Here is a 24,621-nt window from a genome sequence, read left to right as displayed (position 1 = left end):
AACCTAGGTCCTTGGGCCAATGTTGCAGTGCAGAACACACTCTACCAATTCCACCACAGTGTCACCCTCATTTATAAGACACTCTCTAAATGAGAAGAAGTGTATTGCATTTTACATTTGCAGCATTTAGCAGACGTTTTTATCCAGAGTGACTATTTGAGCAATTAAGGGTTAAGGGCCTTGCTCAGGAGCCCAACAGAGGCAACTTGTCGGTGGTGGGGCTTGAACCGCCAACCTTCTGATTGCTTCTGATTTATGTGCAACACACAGCGACTTCAGACTCGACTCAGACTCGTTTTAAATGACTCGGACTCGACTCATGACTCGCAAAAAATGACTCGTGAACAACAAGAGTCTCTAGCGTCAGCATCAACATTAGTTACGTGTGACAATTAACCAGTTTTGGTCGTCTTAACCCGCAACACACGCAATGGGTAAATGTTCCAGCCAGCTTCCGGTGTAGTGATGAAGCGTCGCTCCCTACTCCCTACACAGTTCGAAGTTCACTTCATTTGAACATTTTCTTTACCTTTGGATTGAAATCTCACTTGAAATGGTGGAATACCCTACGTAGTGCACTTCACAGGAACAACTGGGGTGAATGGAACGCTCCTACAGAATCGGCGCTAATGATTATAAGAGCCGCTTTCTGAACCAATCAGACCGTCTGATTATAACTGTTAGTAAGAAATGCTGTTATGTGCATTTATTCAGTTTGCGTCACACAGATGACGCGGTAATGAAACGCTCGATCGGCTTTCTAACGACTTCCTGTTTTACTTCACGACCGGGAAAAGTTTGGAGGTTTTTCATTATAAGCACATTTACAAAATAACGGATTCTGTTCCTAATGGGACGCACGCTTATAAATGTAATAGCATCTGGAAGAACAGAAGCTAAGGTAAGCAGCGGTTATGATGTTTTTGCTGTGTTTTGGATTTTGGCCGCTGTGCTGTGATTTATCGAGCGCTTTCGTTTTGCAATAAAAGTAAAGTCAAAGTAAAACGGCAAAATACAGTCGCTGATCTGTTTTTTTTTTTTTTTATCTGAACTTACATATTATTTGTGTTTATTATACTGACTTGTGACTCGACTCGGACTCGTATATTGTGATCTGTGAGCATCTCTGTCTGATTGTCAGTTCAGTACCTTAACCACTGAGCTACCACTGCCTGTAACGTATTGTAACGTAAAAATGTTAAGTTTATTAGTCTATGTTGCATCCTTAATGCAAACGACTCTGAATCTATTTTATGATTCGGCCTTTAAAGTGTACACAAGGAGTCGACTCCTTCCTAAACGACACATCGTTAGAACGAATGGTTGGACACCGCGCCCTTCCTCCAGCACCCACATCACCTCAGCACCGGGATCAGTTTAACCCTCACTCGGGTTCATTTCTGCTGAGGAAGCCGGAGAAAGGGAGCCGTGGATGGGAGGAATCAGACGCGCATGAGTGCAGGATGAATCGGTTATGGAGAGCAGTGTGTGTATCGATGGGAATCGGTGTGTGAGTTAGAAATCGACATCATGGCTAAACAGTACGATGTGCTGTTCAGACTGCTGCTGCTGGGAGACTCCGGGGTGGGGAAAACATGTTTATTATGCAGATTCACCGACAATGAATTCCATCCATCTCACATCTCCACCATCGGTAAGAAGAAACCAGTCTCATTTCATACTGGGCGGGTCGGGTACTGGTTATTCCAGGCTTTTCTGGCTGGTGTTTCATTTGTGTTCAGTGAAAGATCTGAAATATAGCATCATAAATAGAATTACACGTGTTTACCTTGTTATAAATAAAAAGCTCCTATATTTTGTGATCCACAGACCACATTACTGGTATGGATAAATAGGCCAATTGTTTGTACATACTGAGATTATTGATTGCCAGCTTTACTAGTGTTATGGTTATAAATGAAATTAAACAAAAATACAGAAAAATACAAATTGGAATATATAATTAAATTTATAATTGCAATAAATAATTAAATTACACACTAACACAATACATTAAAAGTTTATTTTTTCTATATTATACAAGCAAATTACAGGACTTTTATTTTGTTATGCTTTTTAGAAAAGAGTGGTCAGGTGAGCACATGTTACAACAGCATTTCAGGACCATTTAAAATGAAATTAAACAAAAATACAGAAAAATACAAATTGCAATAATAAATAATTAAATTATACATTATGAAGTAATATACAAGCAAATTAGAGGACTTTTATTCTGTTAGGCTTTTTTAGAAAAAAAAGGGCCAATGACAGATAATATTGATCAAAAATGTAACCAGTTCATACCAAAAGGAGGATTTTTAAGTGTCCGTCCTAGCGTTGCATGGGTGGAGGACTGGCAGCTGAAAAACCGGACTGTCCGACCTAAAGCCGGACGGCTGGCCACCCTACCGTCTGTAGCTCTTTCACAAATTCCAACATGACCGTGTACAAAGCAAAGTCCTGGTGGAACTCCAGTGGCCTGCACTGAGCCCTGACCATAACGGCATTAAACAACTTTGAGATGTATTTGAACAATCACTTATTGTTCAACATCAGTGCCTGTTCCCACAAATGTTCATTCGATTAAACAATCATGAATTTAATAGACATACTACACCGACCAGGCATAACATTATGAGCACAGTGAATAACACTGATTATCTTCATCACGGCACCTGTTAGTGGGGGGGGGGGGGGGGGGGGGGGGGGGGGGGGGGGGGGTATATTAAGCAGCAAGTGAACATTTTATCCTCAAAGTTGATGTTAGAAGCAGGAAAAATGGACGAGCGTGAGGATCTGAGCGACTTTGACGAGGACCAGATTGTGATGGCTAGACGACTGGGTCGGAGCATCTCCAAAACTGCAGCTCTTGTGGGGTGTGTCCCGGTCTGCAGTGGTCAGTATCTATCAAAAGTGATCCAAGGAAGGAACAGTGGTAAACCAGCGACAGGGTCATTGATGCACGTGTGGTCCGATCCAACAGACGAGCTACTGTAGCTCAAACTGCTGTAGAAGTTCATGCTGGTTCTGATAGAAAGGTGTCAGGATACACAGAGCAGCACAGTTTGTTGTGTACGGGGCAGCAAAAGGGGGCCAACACAATATTAGAAAGGTGGTCATAATGTTATGTCTGATCAGTGTAAAGTCTTTCCAAAGGATTGGAGGCTGTTATAGCTGCAAAGCATGGGCTAACTTCTTAATACTGCCTATGGTCAGGTGTTCACATATTTTTAACCCAAAGCGACTTACAATTATGACTGAATACAATTCAAGCAAATGAGGGTTGCCCGCTCAGGGTCTTGCTCAGGGGCCCAACAGTGGCAATCTAGCGATGTTGGGGCTTGAACCAGCAACCTTATGGTTACCTTAACCGCTGAACACTCTGGCAGACTGACATTATGTACAATTCCCAGCATGCTAATGTGAAACAGTTTATTAAATATTTAAATGTCCTGTGTTCGTCTTTTGTTATCTTCCGTGACTGAAGCTTTTGTTCTGAACAGGCGACTGATCTCGTTTCCACGTCTGTCTCTGTACATGAGGAGAATTTCATGCATTTTCATCCTTCGATTTTCCATGGAAACAACTTTCATTAAATAGCTGCTGGTGCTCATTATAAGAATAACCAGTATAAACACATTCCCGGGTGTTGGTTCGTTTAGTTTGGTCGTTTTATTCATTCTTATCATCTGCTTTATCTTGGCTGAAAGTCATGGTGGGTCTGGTGTGGTGGAAAACAGAGGATCAGCCATAACATTAAAACCACCTCCTTGTTTCTACACTCACTGTCCATTTTATCAGCTCCACTTACCATATAGAAGCACTTTGTAGTTCTACAATTACTGACTGTAGTCCATCTGTTTCTCTACATACTTTTACCCTGTTCTTCAATGGTCAGGACCCCCACAGAGCAGGTATTATTTAGGTGGTGGATCATTCTCAGCACTGCAGTGACACTGACATGGTGGTGGTGTGTTAGTGTGTGTTGTGCTGGTATGAGTGGATCAGACTCAGCAGCGCTGCTGGAGTTTTTAAACACCTCACTGTCACTGCTGGACTGAGAATAGTCCACCAAGCTAAAATATATCCAGCCAACAGCGCCCCGTGGGCAGCGTCCTGTGACCACTGATGAAGGTCTAGAAGATGACCGACTCAAACAGCAGCAGTAGATGAGCGATCGTCTCTGACTTTACATCTACAAGGTGGACCGACCAGGTAGGATGCATGAAAGGGAGCTAACAAAGCATGCAGGGAAACAGATGGACTACAGTCAGTAATTGTAGAACTACAAAGTGCTTCTATATGGTAAGTGGAGCTGATAAAATGGACAGTGAGTGTAGAAACAATGAGGTGGTTTTAATGTTATGGCTGATTGGTATATATATATATTTAAAAAAAACTAGTGACCATATTCATGCACATCTAATCTCTTTTGTGCACTGATCCCCGCCTGCGGACTGTGCATTAAAGGCTTCTTTATTTTTGTGTTCATGGCTTTTGGTAGATTTGATCCCTCTGCTAAATAAATTAAATGTAAGTGTACAATCTTTTGAAGTGGACTGGATTTTGTCCAGGATCTGTTCCAGTTTTGCATATCAGTTACTAAAGATGAACTGTTCGGGACATTCATAAGTTCTACAGATCAAAATGCTGTGATTGTAGCTTCAGGTATTAAAAATCTACTTCTGTAAATGAACAAGCAGACAAATTGAAGCTTTTTTTCTTTATTCATCAGACAGAGATGTTATAGCATGTAGCTCCTGATATCTGGCACAAGTATTGGCTTGTGAGCCGTGAAATTTTATGTATCTGACCCTGAATTAATCAGTAGACGCTTATATAGCTCACACACAAACAGCACACTGAAGTCTAAACATCTGATAAACAAGGTCATCGCATCTCACTGTTATCGCTGACTGATCCAGATTCAGACAAACATCCACAATCATGCATATTAACATGAATTTGGTCTTCATTGCTGCTATAACAGCCTTCATTCGTCTAGGAAAACCGTAAGAGGATAATGAACGATAAGTTCAGGGTCAGTGATGAATGGGGTTAACGTCAAGGCTTTGTGGAGGCCAGTCTGGTTCTTTTTTTCCCAGACTAAGCTAAAATTTACTCTACAGACCATGTGTCAAAGACGTATGATTGTCTAAAAATACACTGTAAAATCCTACATAAACTGCATCTCCCACAATGCATGCCGATTTTGTGACCTGCAAAGTGACCGCATCCCGCCACTAGATGGCAGTGTTTCCACATCAGTGTTTAACTGAGACGGTTTTCCAACAAGTGATGATGAGAAATATTTACAAATAATCCAGAACAGAATGTACAAGAAGAGAAAATTGCTGCTAGACCTTACTTTATTCAATTTAACTTTATTTGAAAGCACACAGTTTTCTAGAATTGTAGTCTAAAGCAAAGTTTTCTCTTTACTTAACCCAAACCATCAAAAAATGCCTACACTGTTTATTAGGGATGTAACGATGCACCACAAGACAGTTAAAAATCGAACAGCAGAGGGTGCTGGCGCTATTCACCTCGCCTGGTTGACGTCATTACAGGGTTGCCAGGTTCGGAATGTATTTATGTGAGGATACTTTCTTTATTGTATTATTCATTTATTTATTTAATGTGGGATTTATTTTAAAATTTCATTTTAGTTTTTTTTTTTGGTCATAAAAAAGGAAATGTGCAGCACTGTTTGGCATAGTTTGTACCTACCTCAGAAATAAAAGGACATTTATTATTTAGATAAATAAAAGATAAGCACAAATACAGGATTTTATTTAATTTCTTTAAATAGAAATAATAATAGGAAACTATGTCATCATTTGTCTTCAATTTCATTTTGTTTCAAAAATCGGAAAAGAATCGTATCACATCGTGGGTAGAGTGTATCGTTACATCCCTACTGTTTATTGTGTTCCTCCTTCACCGTACTTCACAGCTGACACTACATCAGCCAATTTCATTGTTTTACTGGCATCTGTTGATGGATAAAACTGTGGAAAATCAGACAATGAATGAAGGATTTTCTTTTATAGTGTGTAGATGAATTATGTAATTATTTCCAGCACAAAGAATCGTTTCCTCGTGCTGTTTTGAATAGAAGATTAAAATTTTGGGCTCCTTGTGCTTTTTGTCTGGAAAATCATCATAAACAGGGAATCAGTGTTCGTGGTAAAACTGGGATTAACATTTATTTGACAGTGACCCCATTTAAATAAGTAAAAAATAGTAATAAGTTCCTGAACCCACAACAGCCCCACTCGTCACCTACTCGACCTTTTCTCCTAGTGCATTGATTCAGCTACGTCACCTTCGAATTTAAAGAATAGAATTGATCATATTGCCAAATTAATTTTATTACTTAGTGTTGCATTAGATACATTATTCCACACACACACACACACATACACACACACACACACACACACACACACTTTCCCTACCCAGCTTTTACAACCTGTGATACACAGTTAAAGGCAGTGCATTGTGGAAGACTGTAAATGATCCCTCACGGTGCTACTAGGACTGTTAGAAGTGAGCTTTATACCAACAAAGGAAGATTATATCAGTCAATTTCCTCCACCTGCTGTTTGTTATTACTCAACCTTTGAGCAGCCAATACAGTGAATCCCATTGTGGCATCATTTTATCTCATCTAACCAACTGTGCAGTCTTATTTTCAGCCTGATGGAGCTCTCATGAACAAAATATTTCTACATTTACAGAAAGTCTTAAGTCAAAATTACTGAGGAGCACTTTATAGTTCTACAATTACTGACTGTAGTCCATCTGTTTCTCTGCATGCTTTGTTAGCCCCCTTTCATGCTGTTCTTCAATGGTCAGGACCTCCACAGGACCACCACAGAGCAGGTATTATTTGGGTGGTGGATCATTCTCAGCACTGCAGTGACACTGACATGGTGGTGGTGTGTTAGTGTGTGTTGTGCTGGTATGAGTGGATCAGACACAGCAGCGCTGCTGGAGTTTTTAAACACCTTACTGTCACTGCTGGAATGAGAATAGATTAAAAGTCGTGCCGCACTGAATTCTGGGATTGCCTTCAGCGCTGAGGAAGCGTCGGACGCTCCATCATATTCAGTCAGATTATCACTCAGAATTAAGGCGCCTCAGTAGGAGCATTTTAAGGGATCTAAGTATTTAGACACGCCCTCTTCTCGGGAGTGTAGGATGACGTAAAATGCCTCTATGTCGAGAGATCACCAGGTTTTCACACAGACCCATTATCAGCATATAGGACCGACAGACCAAAACCCCCTGTTGAGCAAACCGAGGGCGACAGTGGCATAAAAAACCTTGAGAGGCCGCTCAGGTGGCGCAGCGGTAAAAAGACACGCGCTGCAACCAGGGCTGGATTTCGAAGGAGCGTCGTTTCGAATCCAGCTCTGCCTTCACGGTCGAGGCTGGGCGGCTATGGACAACGATTGGCCTGTTGTCCGGGTGGGGGGCGGGACTTGAGACCGTAGGGGATGCTCTCTCAGGAACGGGGCGGTTGCGCCCTCTGCTGGCTGGTTGGTGGCGCCTGTATGGAGACGGGAGGGGGTGCGGCGGAGTGTGTGATCCTCCGTGCACAGTACTCTGCCACGCTACACTCGTCAAGTGTGGGTGATAAGACGGTCGATTGGCTGTGCACGTTTCGGAGGAGGCGTGGAACGGCCTCTTCAGCCCCAATCAGGAGCAGGAATCCGCACTAATGAGAGGATGATAGATGGGATGAAATTGGACGCGCTAAATAAAATAAAAAAAAAATAATAAAAAAATTAAAAAAAATAAAAAAAAATATATATATAAAAAAAAAAAATATATATAAAAAAAAAACCTTGAGAGGAACCAGACTCAGCAGGGACCTTCATCCTGCTTGGGTGGCCTGGAGATTAAAATGCTTATCATATAAGAGCCAGAAAGGCCCCGGCAGATACATAAAATCTCTGACTCCATCAAATACCAACAGATATTAAAACCTGAAGCCAGGAAGCTTGGTTCTTCTAGCTGGAAATTGATCAGTGTGGAAATTTGTGGGATGAGCTGAGGTGGAGAGTTAACGAGCATGAAGAATTAGAGAAAATGATGGGAAATGATAACAAATTTGAAATATGTCGTGTAAATGCGTCAGCAGTATTATAGTGTCATGATTGTAATGGCCGTGATGTAGCTATTCAAATTAAACTCATTAAGAGGGATACAGAGAGAGCAGGAGAGAGAAAATGAAGTTTGAAGGTCTGCTATCATTTATCTTAAACATGCTGGATCACTGGCGATGCTCGAGGCCGGTGTGTATTTCTGTCTCGGCGTGTCATTAATCAAGACTTCAGGTTTCAGCTCAATTCAGCTCCGAGCAGAAGCAGTTTGTCCGGGTTCAGACGTTTCAGACCTCATTTCTGGACATCCAGACAAAGTTGGGACGTTATGTAAAATGTGATTTATCCCGTCTGAGTAAGCGTGACCTTTCCGCTGCGGCTGTGCGTTTGATGTCGGTCTGACGTTTTTCTTTCCGTCCCTCAGGAGTGGATTTTAAAATGAAGACGTTAGAGATCGACGGGATCAAAGTGAGGATACAGATTTGGTGAGTCAGTGAGGGGTGTTTAATTTAATCCAGCTGTGCTGTGGTGGTATTGGTTCTAACTCCCCTTCCTGTATGTTGGTCCTCTATATGTAGGGACACTGCAGGCCAGGAGCGGTACCAGACCATTACCAAACAGTACTACAGACGAGCACAGGTGAGCTCTTTCTTCAGTAAAGCTGTTTCAGACCACAGACAGTGTGTGTTGGTTCTAAGTCATCTGGTTCATCGTAGTCTTTAGTCGAAGGAAACTGAACTTGTTTTAGGTTCTTCAAGACGTTTCATCTCCCACCACCCACTGGAATACAAACTTGGGGTTATCAGGACTTTACACCACCAAGGCGGAGGAAAAATAAATGAAACACAACAACACACATCAAGAGAACACTTAAAACATGTCACTATCCAAACTGGGCCTTAATCAAATCGGCGTGAGGACATAAAAGAACCTCAGGTATCAACCACTGAGGAACAGAACAACATCGTCATCACATATACTATATTGCCAAAAGTATTCATTCACCCATCCAAATCATTTAATTCAGGTGTTCCAATCACTTCCATGGCCACAGGTGTATAAAACCAAGCACCTAGGCATGCAGACTGCTTCTACACACATTGGTGAAAGAACGGGTCGCTCTCAGAAGCTCAGTGAATTCCAGCGTGGTACCGTGATGTGCAACAAGTCCAGTGACGTATCACGCTTCTCCATCTGGGTATGGCGGTTGCCAGGAGAACGGTACTTGTTTGATTGCATTGTGCCGAGTGTAAAGTGTGGTGGAGGGGGGATTATGGTGTGGGGGTGTTTTTCAGGAGTCGGGCTCGGCCCCTTAGTTCCAGCGAAAGGAACTCTTAACGCTTCAGCATACCAAGAGATTTTGGACAATTTCATGCTCCCGACTTTGTGGGAACAGTTTGGGGATGGCCCTTCCTGTTCCAACATGACTGCGCACCAGTGCACAAAGCACAAGATCCATAAAGACGTGGATGAGCCAGTTTGGTGTGGAAGAACTTGAGTCCTGACCTCAACCCGATAGAACACCTTTGGGATGAATTAGAGCGGAGACGGTGAGCCAGGCCTTCTCCTTCAACATCAGTGTCTGACCTCACAAATGCGCTTCAGGAAGAACGGTCAAACATTCCCATAAACACACTCCTAAACCTTGTGGAAAGCCTTCCCAGAAGAGTTGAAGCTGTTATAGCTGTGAAGGGTGGGCCGACATCATATTAAACCCTATGGAGAGACCTACTTCAGACCCAGCAACACACTTAGGGCGCATTCACATGATACGCGGCAAAACCGCTTTTGCGCCGGCTGTGCAGTTTTTTTCCTGTGTGTTGCCAAAGCTCCTCCAATGAGAAAAACTGTTTGATATGATTTGCTCAGAAATCAACTGAGCTCAAAAGTAAACACTGGTCATTCAGTACTGGATATTTTATGGTTAATGAAAATGACTGCACATAATTCATAAGACACTCAGCATGTTTGAAATGTGTTCACTAGTAATAAATACAAGAGACATTTCTAATCTAGAAGTAACTGAGGGGGACGGGACCAAGGACAAAAGTAGTGTTGGTCAGTACATGATACTGAGTGAATGATAAGTGAGCTAAAAACATTTTGATATACAGTTAACAGTGTAGGTTTATAGCAGCAGAGATATTAAAGAGTAAAGTGCAATATTGCATTTGTGCAAAGATGCAAGTGATCTAGTCCTGGAGTAGTGGTGTGTATTAAAGTTGTTAAGAGTCCAGGGAGCAAGACTGTGTTGGTTGTGTGTGTATGACTGTGTGTTAATGATTTATGATATCTCTCCAACTCAGGGAATCTTTTTGGTGTACGACATCACAAGTGAACGATCCTTTCAGCACATTATGAAATGGGCCAGTGACGTGGATGAGGTGAGATTTTACTGCTACTGTTTTCATGTTCAACCCCAAATGCTGGGTGTGATGGATCACTGAAGATTTTCTAAGCTCAGTCAGATAGGATCAAACTACTCTTGCTTTTTATACAGATTTCCTGTTAACAAACACTTTATTGTTCATACTTTATTTACAGTCGCTTAGGACGTGACTTTTATTTGATGTCAGACAGGATGAACCTGAGATATTTCATGTTTTATCTGCTCAACTTCATTTCATTTAGTAATAAACATCCATTCCTGCATTTCAGACCTGCAACACATTCCAAAAAAAGTCATCGTTGTCGCATTTTTCCTTTCAAAATTCTCTATTGGGGACAGGTCAGGACTACAGGCAGGCCAGTCCAGTACCCGTACCCTCTTCTTCCGCAGCCACGCCTTTGTAATGTGTGCAGCATGTGTGCAGCAATCAGATTAATCTCGCACCCTTGGCCTTTACGCACTGAAATTCCTCCTGATTCCTTGAATGGTTTAATGATATTCTGCACTGTAGAGGGAGAACATGCAAATCCCTTCCAATCTTTCTTTGAGGTTCATTGTTTTTAAACATTTCAATCATTTTCTCTCACATTTGTGGACAAACTGGATCCTCTGCTCATCTTTACTCATCAGAGACTCTCAGCCTTTCCTGGATGCTGCTTTTGTACCAAACCATGATCACAATCACCTGTTCACATCACCTTATTATTAGCCCTAAATTTCCCCCATCCCAACTTTTTTTGGAATGTGATGCAAGTCTGAAATGCAGGAATGGATGTTTATTACTAAATGAAATGAAGTTGAGCAGATAAAACATGAAATATCTCAGGTTCATCCTGTCTGACATCAAATAAAAGTCAAAGTAAATGTAAGGAACTTTTTTTATTTAAGGAATGTTTTTATTTTATTTGCATTTTCCATACTGTCCCAACTTTTTCTGATTTGGGGTTGTATTTAATGTGGGATTTATTTCATTTCAGTTTTTTTTTTCCATAGTTTGTACCTACCTCAAAAATAAAAGGACATTAATTATTTAAATAAATAAAAGATAAGCACAAATACAGTATTTTATTTATTTTTTGAAGAGAAATTATAAAAGGCAACTTTATCATAATTTGTCTTCAATTTTATTTTGTTTAAATAATCGAGAAAAAATCGTATCGTGAATCGCATCACATCGTGTGTAGAGTGTATCGTTACATCCATAGTATACGCAGGTCTCAGTTTGCAAATCGGTCGTAATAATGACGGATACTCGCTGCTTCTCTGTGTTATTAGTACGCTCCTGAAAAAGTGCAGAAGATCCTCATCGGGAACAAATCCGATGAGTACCAGAAGAGGCAAGTAGCTACAGAGCAGGGGAACAAGGTGTGAGCTTTAATGGTTTCATTGATATTGATATTGATATTGATTTATCGATATATAAATCTGCTGTTCAAACATGTAACTCGTACATTATTGTATTGTATTGTTGACTCTAGCTTGCTAAAGCTTATGGAATGGATTTTTACGAGACAAGTGCCTTTAACAATCACAACATCACAGAGGTATGTACCAGTTATACATTAATAAGAGGAAAATGCAGTATAATAAATGTTAGAAATGTAGTTTATATACGCCTGAGTGGCCGGATACTGAGGAAACGTCAAGGCTACAAGTCGTCAATTATAATTTTGTAGTTGTACTACGTGTGGCTAATTTATTTAACTTAAATTTAACTACTTAATAGCATTTAATTCATCATATTTTCCGCCTTAATTTTCTCCCCTAATCTAGTCGTATCCAATTACCCTGATTGTGTTACGTTTCACCTCTACCGCTACCGTGTAGCTTCAGAACTGACACACGCCCCTCCGACACGTGATCAGTACCGGCTGCCTCTTTTCACCTGCACGAGGCGAGTTCATATGCGGACCAGCCTTGTGCACGGAGAGCCACACCCTGATCAGCATTATTCCATCAATCAGCCAGCAGAGGCCGTAACTGCATTAGTAATGAGGTCCCTGTCCGGTTCCCTTACCTAGATGAACAACAGCCAATCGTTGTTCATGTGACCGCCCAGTCCAGCCGGATGGCAGAGCTGAGATTCGATACGATGTATTCGAGATCCCAGTTCTGGTGCGCTAGCGAATTTTATCACTGCACCACCTGAGCGGCTTGATTCATCATCATTAACAAACATTATATAGTGTTTATTTGTAGTATGTGTTTCATTGTAATTAACTCAAGGCAGATGTTGGAGTTGGGAGTATGTAATTCATATAATGGGTTTACATATCTTTGGCCAATTTATCTCAGATTTTTTCTTCTAGCGAGTCACTGACAAGTCATTTACTGGTGAAATAAATCATTTTGAGTCTCTATAATGGCAAACAACACATAATTAGAGTTTATCTGTTATATCAGATTATTTGTTATGCATCTGAAATGAGAATGAAGAGGTTTAACCCTTTAATGGTCTCACCAAGAAAATAATGTTTCTTGGGACGATAATGTTTCTTAGTTTCTTGGGACGATACCAACAACAATAAATTAATATTTTTATTAACTAAAACACACGCTGGAACCAGAGCTGGGATCTCAAATACATCGTATCGAATCTCGGCTCTGCCTGCCACACAACGCTGATCCACACATGCACTCATCAAAGTGTAGGTGATAAGATGCATTCGGCTGCTGCCCACGTGTCGGAGGGGGCGTGGGTTAGCTTCGTTCTCCTCAATCAGAGCGGGGATCGGCATTGGTGGAGAGGAAGCGTGACGCAATCAAGCAATTGGACGCGCTAAAAGGGAGAAAAAAGGAGAGAAAATGCATAAAGAAAAAAAACTAGTACACTGTATTTTTTATGAGCCTCTAGTTGAAATGATCACAAAAATACTGCCGGCTTTAAGTTGACATATTGATTAGAAAGGCTGTTTTCTTAAGACCACAGTGTCATCTAGCAATATTTTTGAGTTTAATACACGTCAAATACGGCCCAAACAAGATTATTTAAATACAGCTTATTTTTACCCAAGTATTAAGACTCAAAGTAAGATCAACCAAATGGTTGAGCAGACCATTAAAGGGTTTACACAGACTGGTCCTGCTATTAGCTCAAACTTTTGATAATCCAGCCAAATACCTGATCCTTCATCATTAGCATATCATATATGAAGGGGTTAAAGTCCATCTGTGAGTTTTTTTTGTGCAGAATTTGACCTAAATGCACCTCGATTGGCTTCAGTGGTAAGATCCCTGATCAAATGACTCGAGCCAAACGATTCAAACCTGTTGTGTTAAATGTCGTGTAAATTGTGTATCTACACCGACCAGGTGTAACATTATGACCACTGACAGGTGAAGTGAATAACACTGATTATCTCTTCATCACGACACCTGTTAGTGTGGGGGATATATTACGCAGCGAGTGAACATTTTATCCTCAAAGTTGATGCTAGAAGCAGGAAAAATGGGCGAGCGTGAGGATCTGAGCGAGTTTGACGAGGGCCAAATTGTGATGGCTAGACGACTGGGTCAGAGCATCTCCAAAACTGCAGCTCTTGTGGGGTGTGTCCCGGTCTGCAGTGGGTCAGTATCTATCAAAAGTGCTCCAAGGAAGGAACGGTGGTAAACCGGCGACAGGGTCATGGGCGGCCAAGGCTCACTGATGCACGTGAGGAGCGAAGTCTGGTCTGTGTGATTCGATGTAAAAATGTTCATGAATCCTGCATGAAAGATTCGTTTTTATTGTTAATCTGATCGTGCTTTGTTTAGTCCTTTACCCGTTTAGCTGAGCTGGTGTTGCAGGCCAATAAAAAGGACCTGGACGTCCTGCGGGTCTCCCTCACCGACCAGCTTGACCTTTCAGCCCTGGAGGAGGAGGAAGGAATCTGTGAGAACAGCAGTAACACTCAGAAGTCCTGCTGGTGCTGAGGACACGGAGTCACATCGACACGCTTTGTGTTTCTCTTGGATTTTGGAGTTTGCTGCTTTCCATGAACGTTCTTTAAAAACTGCAGATGAAATGTTTGTGCTTTATTTAATGGAATAAACTTCTGTGTGTGGGATGGAAGCATCGAGTTCAGTTCTGTTTGTGCACCGACAGCCTGGTCCACTAGATGGAACCGTGTGCTCGCTCTCAGATCAGCAGATCAGCACATCAGGATCTGTACACCAATCCACAGTCCAGTCAAATCCAGGCACATACGATGACAACAAACAAATATTTCACCCATCCAGTTTTTTTAATTTTTATTTCAAGCAACCCACATTTTGTCCATGATTTTTACCCAGGCAAAACAAACAATGCATCAAAATGTATCATAAAACAAAATATACATAATTAATAAAAATTAGGGTTGGGCGGTACGACCAAAAATTTGTATCACGGTATTTTTGAAGATTCTGACAGTTTCACGGTATGTTTTTTTTCTGTATGACTGGGACTTTTATATGTGTGGCTGATTCTACTGCCATAAGTACATAGAATACTGTATAAATATATGTTTATTTCACCATGTATATACAGTCGACCCTTGACTTATGAATGTAATTGGTTCTGAAGGGCTGTTCTTAAGTTAAAATGTTCGTTAGTTAAACCTATTTTTTCCATAAGAAATAATGTAAATACAATTAATCCGTGCCAGACCTCCCAACCCCCCCCTTACCCCTAACCTCTCTAATGTCTTAAATGCTCTTTTTTTGTTATAAATACAAGTATATTTTCCCTTAATCTTAAATTATAGAATAGGCATTCCTGTAATAAACAATAATAAACAACCATACACAGTAGTACTGTACATAAATACACACACATCATATTTCAGTACAGTACGTGTGCAGTACCATACACCATAATACATTTCCTTCTTTTTATATAAAATGTATCTACCAGAAACAACAATAACTCTCATATTTCTCTATTATCTCCTTCTTTATTTCAGTAGTGTTGTATTTTGTAGGTGTAATTGCACGAAAGAAAGAATACTTTACTGAGCCGAATTCCTTCTCTCTCACACACACAGTGACACCTACTGGCAGGAGTAATTATACAACAACATACAGTAATAGATTTTTTTTTCATTTTCTTAGCTCTGCGCTCTCACCATAAAAACACCGTCCGCTGTCCAAATGTTCACTCACTGTATATATATATATATATATATATATAGAGAGAGAGAGAGAGAGAGAGAGAGAGAGAGAGAGAGAGAGAGAGAGAGAGAGAGATGGTTAGACTCAACTTGTTCGTGACGTCACGTGTTCTGCGAATTTCGGTTCGTAATCCGAAATTTGTTCGTACGTTAAGTTGAACAAGAACGTTCGTAACCCAAAATGTTCGTATGGTGAACCGTTCGTAACTCAAGGGTCGACTGTAATGAAGGTTTTGAGGACTATTAGCTTTGCAGCCCCACAAAATGACACAATATATGATGGAATCAGGATGCATAAAACAGTTGTGATAAATAAAAATTTTATTGTTGATCTAATATTTAAGTATTATACAATGACCCTCAGCTCTCACTTTAACAAATAAAATCACGTTTGCAAACTCCACTGTACAACGTGACCACAGGTCTGTTGTAGGAAAGTGAACGACTTTAAAAATCTCTGATTCCAGTTCACTTATAACGTTGGTTTAGCGACTGACCTGAAGTATTTTCACCTCGTAAGACGAGCCTGGAATCCAGAGCTTTAATTATCGCTCTGAAAGCTTCTGTCTCGACTGTCTGTAGAGGAATCGTGTCCTTGTATATGTGGATCGTTGCTGCGTTTGTAATGTCGTCGTTTGCTTGACAGATCATGCAGTATAGAGTGTTTTAGTCTGTTCTAAACTGCCGACACGCTTCATTCTTTGGCAGGTTCTTGTGGTGCATATTTGCTCTTCCTCTCTTTCATCCTCCATCTGTTTTTGTTTATTTTTTTCACCATATTGAGGAAGCCTCTCTCATCTGTTAACACTGTCATGCTAATTCTAACTGGCTGACTACTTAATCTGCACGGCGCTCCATAGCATAGCGATTTTAGTGGCGAACAATATCATTCGGTATACCGAATGTACCGTCATACCACCCAGCCCTAATACAAATGACGGTAATCTGGTTCCACTGTGGTTTACAAGATGTAACATAAAACCTCCACAAGGGAGCATTCGCGTACGAGTTTACTTTGTGTTTATGTACCTGTTGTTTATTTAATTATTATTATTATTTTTCTCTGCAACCCATTTTTGGCTCACGACCCCTGGGTGGGGGTTTAAAAAGCCCTGATTTACTTTGTACTCAAAAATATAGTAAAAAAAGTGTGTTCATACATAAAGATATATTTTCTTAAGTACAGATAAAGAGACTCAACCACATTAGGTATGTGTTACCTCTTACAGCTCTGAGAAGTCACTTATTCCAACAATGTGATTAAAGTTTTCCGTATTTGAAAAGCCTCCTTTAATAAAATCACTTCTTTTCTTTAAAGAAACCAGGCGTGAGGTATTTCGGCTGTATATTTGAGATGAAATTGTCCTTTAATATGTTTTTTATTATTAGTCGAGGGCGGCACGACGGCATGGTGGGTCCTTTCAGTGTGCAGTTTGCATGTTCTCCTCACACAGTACAAAGACGTGTGAACTGAACTGGAGATACAAAATTGGCCGTGGACTTGTACTGATGAATTATGGGTAACCTGTAACTACCTGTCCTGTCATGAATGGAACCAAAAGTGTAAAAACGTGGTGTGTGTTAAAGTCCTAATAAATAAATAAATGATTATTATTCTGAGATCATGTTGAGATGCAGATTTGTGTGGTTCTAACTGTTCACTTGCAGCTTCTACTAAGCAGGTCATTGTGATTTGAATATGGAACTGATCACCTGTTCTATTGATCTGCAATGAGCCAGTTTTGGTTGTTTTACAATGATCAGGCATAACATTAAAACCACCTCCTTGTTTCTACACTCACTGTCCATTTTATCAGCTCCACTTACCATATAGAAGCACTTTGTAGTTCTACAATTACTGACTGTAGTCCATCTGTTTCTCTGCATGCTTTGTTAGCCCCCTTTCACCCTGTTCTTCAATGGTCAGGACCACCACAGAGCAGGTATTATTTAGGTGGTGGATCATTCTCAGCACTGCAGTGACACTGACATGGTGGTGGTGTGTTAGTGTGTGTTGTGCTGGTATGAGATCAGACACAGCAGCACTGCTGGAGTTTTTAAACACCTCACTGTCACTGCTGGACTGAGAATAGTCCACCAACCAAAAACATCCAGCCAACAGCACCCCGTGGGCAGCGTCCTGTGACCACTGATGAAGGTCTAGAAGATGACCGACTCAAACAGCAGCAATAGATGAGCGATCGTCTCTGACTTTACATCTACAAGGTGGACCGACTAGGTAGGAGTGTCTAATAGAGTGGACAGTGAGTGGACACGGTATTTAAAAACTCCAGCAGCGCTGCTGTGTCTGATCCACTCATACCAGCACAACACACACTAACACACCACCACCATGTCAGTGTCACTGCAGCGCTGAGAATGATCCACCACCTAAATAATACCTGCTCTGTGGGGGTCCTGACCATTGAAGAACAGGGTGAAAGGGGGCTAACAAAGCATGCAGAGAAACAGATGGACTACAGTCAGTAATTGTAGAACTACAAAGTGCTTCTATATGGTAAGTGGAGCTGATAAAATGGACAGTGAGTGTAGAAACAAGGAGGTGGTTTTAATGTTATGGCTGATCAGCCTAAGGTGTAGGGGTTGAGTGGGTGTGAGTGGAAGTGTGTGCTGTCTTGCCCTGAACCAGGGTGGATTCATGATACTCCCGTAGGAGGGGAGCAGGTGGTTGATAAGCCAGAGTCTTATCAGACTTGAGAAAGCAGGGTGTAAATGTGTGTAAGGGTAGGAAATAAGCACAGAGATTTGGATCTAATCACACCTTTTCATTAAGCTCCTCTTAGTCATGTTAAAACAAAGAGCGGGGGAACTCTGGGATTAATCATGTTCTTATTCAGTCGGAGCGTCCTGGGGTTTTATGTAGCTCCAATCTGGGCTTAATTTAGACTGTAAGACGAGGGTGATGCTTTTAAAAACACACCGTGGCTTGATTCTGTTTTTGCCTCGTTGCTTTGCTTCAAAACTTGTCACTTCATCACCAAATATGGAAACGAGCGGCTCAGTTCTCACATCCCACGTTCATTCGCTTCGTTCGAGGCCGGCTACAGAGAGGAAGAGAGGAAATAAAAAAAGAACGCTTCCTTAGGGATCGAGGAAAATGTAAAGTGATGGAGATGGGCATTATTTTAGCGCTCCTATACGCACGTGGCGGGGGCGTCAGATGTGGGAGGGGCTTCGAGGCACTTCTGCCAATCGCTGTGACGTCACATCCACCCACTCTGCGCTTTCACACCAGCGTGAGTCATGTGGAGAGTGGAGGAGGACACTGAGGAATGCTAAGCACCCAAGAAATTTGTCTTTCTTTGCCTTCGGATTCGGGTTGTGAAATCTATCTATCCTTGTACCAGATATGGGATCCTTCTTCTTGTTAACTATGAACTGCAACTGGATGTAGGGCATTATGGGTGCCCTACATCCCCTATTTCATTTGGACATTATCTTACTGCAGTGCATCACTGACATTCATTAATCTTTGGGAACTACAAATCTGATCAGGGTTGCGGTACACCGGGCACCACCCAAACCACCTGGTACTCAGAAGAAGGGGCAAGCCGTAGCCTAGTGGTTAAGGTACTGGCCTAGTGGTTAAGGTACTGGACTAGTAATCAGATGGTCACTGGTTCAAGCCCCACTACTGCCAGGTTGCTGCTTTTGGGTCCTTGAGCAAGGCCCTTAATCCACAATTGCTCAGACTGTATACTGTAACTCTAACCTCCTAAGACCCAAGCTTTGATTTTTTTTAATGCATTTTTTCTTTTCATTTTGTTTTTACCTTTATTAGCTTATTAGTTATTAGTTGGGCGCCACGGTGACTAAGTGGGTAGCACTGTCGCCTCACGGCAAGAAGGTCCAGGTGGGGCGGTCCGGGACCTTTCTGTGTGAAGTTTGCATGTTCTCCCCGTGTCCGCGTGGGTTTCCTCCGGGTGCTCCGGTTTCCTCCCACAGTCCAAAGACGTGCAAGTGAGGTGAATTGGAGACATTAAATTGTCCATGACGATTCGATATAATCTTGTGAACTGATGAATCTTGTGTAATGAGTAACTACCGTTCCTGTCATGTCGTAACCAAAGTGTAAAACATGACGTTAAAATCCTAATAAACAAACAAACCTTATTAGTTGTCTAGTACTTTTGCTACCACTAGATGGCAGACAAAAGTGTCCACTAATGGGGACAATCGGTCTAAGTTTAGCAGGTCAAGGAATAAGGCATAACAAAGCCAAAATGTAATGTCCTCATATGTGACCGCAGGGTCTCAAGCGGCTAATGTAAGTCGGTTTGGATAAAGACGTCTGCTAATTGCTGAAAATGTAAATGTAAAGAAAATCGTGAAAGTGCAACCATTGTTGTGTTCATTTGTTCTTTATGCTCCAGCAAACCCACGCGGACACTGGGAGAACATGCAAACTCCACACAGAAAGGACCCGGACCGCCCCACCTGGGGATCGAACCAAGGACCTTCTTGCTGTCAGGCGACAGTGCTACCCACCGAGCCACCGTGCCGCCCGATGAATCTTGTGTAATGAGTAACTACCGTTCCTGTCATTAATGTAACCAAAGAGTGTAAACATGACGTTAAAATCCTAATAAACAAACAAATTGCATTGCATTGCCGTGCATCATGTATACCGAGCTGTACAAAGGTTCAATTATGCAAATTATAACATAATTTTATGCCGAAAGACAAAGATAGGGCCTTTCTTCTCAACACCCACTAACCAGGGGTAAAGGTCAGAAGAAAGTTCATGAAAGTTAGTAAACACACTGCCATGATCATGCTCCAGGGGGCGGTAGGTACTGCTGAGCAAATTCAGCACTATTCTTACAGGTAAATAAACTGCCCTTTTCCATTTAAATCCCTGCATTATGTCTTTATAAGTGCTCCCACATTTAGTGGTTGTTTCCTTTGTCAAATGATCCGTACTGTACCTCAGTACCCCTGCTAAATTTGGATCCTCTTCTTGACCAGGGACTAAGCGTATCAGATTTGTGCTCATTTGACAGATAGAAGAACTTTCTATCAGAGATGCACGATTTAATGACCGGACTAAACAAGCTGCTGCAGCACCAATGTTTCATTGCATTTGTGAAGCTTGATCAAAGGAGCATCATGGTTGCTGCTGGCAAATACTGCAGAACCAACCAATGCATTGTGGTCCATCACTGTAGACTTATTAGAAGTTAAATTATGTAAATAATCCAAATATTATTAATATTATTAATAATATTAATATTATTAGTAGTAGTAGTTTCCTGTAATTAAGTAAATAATTTGGTCAGTGTATGGTTCTTTGTGATGAACTTATCATTTCTCATGGACTTATGAATTATCATGACTCTAAAATGATGAAGTAATTACTGAAATTAAATGAATAAATTGTTTTTTAATTTGAAGCTGTTCGACAAAATACATGTATAATTATTATACATTTGACCTAGGAACATACTGTAGCTTTAGTTACACTTGAGAAGTTCCTCTATTGGGTAGCAAAAATTATTTGAACACTTACCATAATTATTGACCTCAGGTGTTTTGCTACATCCATGGCTAACATCATTATACAGTCCATAATGTAAAATCATGTAAAATAATAAATGCCTCCAACTTTGTGGCAACAGTTAAACACACTCTTGTGATTAAATAAGTAGAAACCTTGCTCATGATTTCTGAAACTGATGATGCAAATTGCAGATTACAAAATGAACATAAACTACATAAACAACATGTACACACTGTAAAAAATAAACATTTTTTTACAGGTTTTCCCAGTACATTTTTACAGTTTTTCCCCTGTATTTATAAAAGACAGAATTTTTTTGTAAAATTACAAGAATAAACTGTATATTGAAAAGTGTCATGTGATTTACCATAAAAAATCTGTATAAATGAAATACATAAAAAATCTGTTTTTTAACAGTTTTTAGATGACACTTTTAACAAAACTAACTGTAAAAATAAAGTAATCTTCATTGACAAAAATAGCAGAATCTTCTGTAATTTTCAAAAAAAAAAACTTTTGTTATACCGATATATCACTGTCAAATAAATAAAAATACTGTTAATAATGCATTTAAAAATGTACAATTGCAAAAAATATGTGATCAAAGAAAGAAATATTTAGTAATTTTGCATTTCTTAACCACTACTTTACATACATAAATTGGAAAAACAAAGGTATTGCCTACCTTATTAGACAGGCAACAATACAATTTAAACAGATTTTAACTTTTACTTTATTTATGCATTTGTATTAATTTAAAGATTGAATTGTTAAATAAGTGCATTTATACAAACTGTGTAAAACCATAGTCAAATTTAAAACGTTATTAACTGTGATTTATTCTCACATTTATAATATTTAAATCAAGCATAATTTACCCATCCCCACATTCACAGGAAAAATGTATTACAGTTCATCTGTGCAACATGTTGGGTTCACATTCCAACCAGAGCACCACAGATATAAAATGATGCTCTAATTTACCAGTTACACACTTTTGAGTGCCTGTTGGTTTTGCATAAAGAATATATGCTGGTGTGACACAAATCAATTACATTTTAGATTGAAACATGACTGCATTGTGTTTATTAGTTAACTTAACTTAGTTGCTTTATTTCCCTGGAACTACTTAATGCAATAAGTTTATCAGGTGAAACCGGATATGACGCACCGGGGATTACGCAATACATCGTGAAGGCACATTGTGTTTCAATGGCATCTCAGGTAATGTGAAGCTTTACAAAATCTTTTTCCATATGTCTAATTGCATGCTAATCATGATGTTTATCTTATTATATTGTTTAATATAGCTCTTTAGTTGAATAATATTCAAGTTTTATTGCTGTACATGCTTTATTTGTTTAAAAATGCTAACGCTAATTCGCGCGTGCTAATGCTAACGGCGGACCTGCTTATAGTGATTTATTTATTAACATCTTTCCAGGGATTCTGTGAATAATATTGAAGTCTTGAGGCAGATTTGAATAGATTGCCGTTGGCTGACTGTATATTAAGTCCGGCTGCGCTGTGTGTGATAACGTTGCATTGCCGTGGTGCTAGCTAGTGCTAAGCTAGTCAAGTTCAACAGCCAGTATTTTCAACTTGTGGCAGTAAGATTCTTTCCCGAAAGGTAAAAATGGCTTAAATTACTTAATGCAGAAGTATATTAGAAGAAGGTAGAAAATAAAAAGATGTGTAATATTTGCGGTGCCAGTGCATTAAAAAACATGGACACAACCTAGCTAGCTAAGATGTGAGCAGGCAGCTCGAGCCTGAGGGGAACTTCATGCTTTATGTTTGGCGCTCACGTTCTGCACAAACTTAAAAACAAAGTGATTCTGTAACGTTAGTATCATTACAAACCTGAGTTTTGTGACTGTTATCCTGGAAAGCACACACATGTGAACAGTATTGGATAATCAATGAATTTGTAATGTTAAAGTCTTTACTATAGAAATAATATTTTAGTTATTTACAACAAAATAATTGATGTTTTGTATCTTCTGTTTACAGATGGTTGGAAATGTGTATTTGCAGTTGGACTGACCTTTTACTGGTAATTTTTTTTCTACATTTTATGCTAAATTGAAGAATATTGAGCTACTTTTGACTGAACACTGAGTTAAGTTTAGATTAAGTGAAGAAGAAAAAATGTGGAAATTCTTATTATTTATTCTGTTTGGTTCTTTTACTTACTTTTTAGTTTTATGTATTTTATGTCTTTTCTTTTTTAAGCTGGTAATTTCTTTATAAATATTTGTCTTGCTGATTTTGATTTCCTTTAGTTTTCTTTAGTAATTTTTTATTTATATATCATTTTAATAGTATCCAATTTCATCTACAGTTTAGGATTCCCCCAATCACGCAATACCATCAGCGCTAGGAGGGTGAAGGTAAGCACAAGTTTCCTCTGAGTTGTTACAGCCACCACCCCATCTTTTACGTCTGAGTTAAAATAAAGGTTAAAGTGAGATATGTTAAGTCCTAAATGGATATTTGTGTACTGTTAAGTTCAAGAAAGTGATTTTTTCATCCTCTGTTCCATTGTAGGATGGTGATATGGCTGCAACTGAACGGGGGATTGAGGAGACTGTTCTGGGGATCTGTGTGACTAGAGTTGAGGGAGCTGAAGCCATGGACCCCCTGCCAATACTGGAGTGGTATTAGAAGGTGGTGTGGTTCTTGGGCAGTGTGTTCCTTGCCTTTGCAGTTCGGGCTGATTTATGCCTTATACAGTGTATCACAAAAGTGAGTACACCCCTCACATTTCTGCAGATATTTAAGTATATCTTTTCATGGGACAACACTGACAAAATGACACTGACACAATGAAAAGTAGTCTGTGTGCAGCTTATATAACAGTGTAAATTTATTCTTCCCTCAAAATAACTCAATATACAGCCATTAATGTCTAAACCACCGGCAACAAAAGTGAGTACACCCCTAAGAGACTACACCCCTAAATGTCCAAATTGAGCACGGCTTGTCATTTTCCCTCCAAAATGTCATGTGATTTGTTAGTGTTACTAGGTCTCAGGTGTGCATAGGGAGCAGGTGTGTTCAGTTTAGTAGTACAGCTCTCACACTCTCTCATACTGGTCACTGAAAGTTCCAACATGGCACCTCATGGCAAAGAACTCTCTGAGGATCTTAAAAGACGAATTGTTGCGCTACATGAAGATGGCCAAGGCTACAAGAAGATTGCCAACACCCTAAAACTGAGCTGCAGCACAGTGGCCAAGATCATCCAGCGTTTTAAAAGAGCAGGGTCCACTCAGAACAGACCTCGCGTTGGTCGTTCAAAGAAGCTGAGTGCACGTGCTCAGCGTCACATCCAACTGCTGTCTTTGAAAGATAGGCGCAGGAGTGCTGTCAGCATTGCTGCAGAGATTGAAAAGGTGGGGGGTCAGCCTGTCAGTGCTCAGACCATACGCCGCACACTACATCAAATTGGTCTGCATGGCCGTC

At 40.3% G+C, this 24,621-nt stretch overlaps 1 protein-coding gene and 1 long non-coding RNA gene across 3 annotated transcripts; both read left to right on the top strand.

Annotated features, from left to right (window-relative positions):
- The first annotated feature begins 1,391 nt into the window (after nucleotides 1-1,391).
- rab15 (RAB15, member RAS oncogene family) lies at nucleotides 1,392-15,256 on the top strand. The gene is made up of 7 exons (XM_063001457.1): nucleotides 1,392-1,654; nucleotides 8,539-8,599; nucleotides 8,693-8,753; nucleotides 10,421-10,498; nucleotides 11,779-11,868; nucleotides 11,982-12,047; nucleotides 14,257-15,256. The coding sequence occupies exons 1-7, from the start codon at nucleotides 1,531-1,533 to the stop codon at nucleotides 14,413-14,415; spliced, it is 639 nt and encodes a 212-aa protein (XP_062857527.1). The 5' UTR covers nucleotides 1,392-1,530; the 3' UTR covers nucleotides 14,416-15,256.
- Nucleotides 15,257-22,330: 7,074 nt separating this feature from the next.
- On the top strand, nucleotides 22,331-23,892 carry LOC134320141 (uncharacterized). Of its 2 annotated transcripts, none has more exons than XR_010013606.1 (4): nucleotides 22,331-22,377; nucleotides 23,167-23,209; nucleotides 23,498-23,546; nucleotides 23,704-23,892. It is a non-coding gene; the product is annotated as an uncharacterized LOC134320141 (long non-coding RNA). The 2 variants fall into 2 exon arrangements; XR_010013605.1 differs by lacking the exon at nucleotides 22,331-22,377 and adding an exon at nucleotides 22,562-22,783.
- The last annotated feature ends 729 nt before the right edge of the window (nucleotides 23,893-24,621 follow it).

Source organism: Trichomycterus rosablanca, chromosome 9 (genome assembly GCF_030014385.1).
Source record: "Trichomycterus rosablanca isolate fTriRos1 chromosome 9, fTriRos1.hap1, whole genome shotgun sequence".
NCBI lineage: Eukaryota > Metazoa > Chordata > Actinopteri > Siluriformes > Trichomycteridae > Trichomycterus > Trichomycterus rosablanca.
The sequence above is the reverse complement of the archived record's forward strand: the minus strand, read 5'-3'. Positions and strand labels throughout refer to the sequence as shown.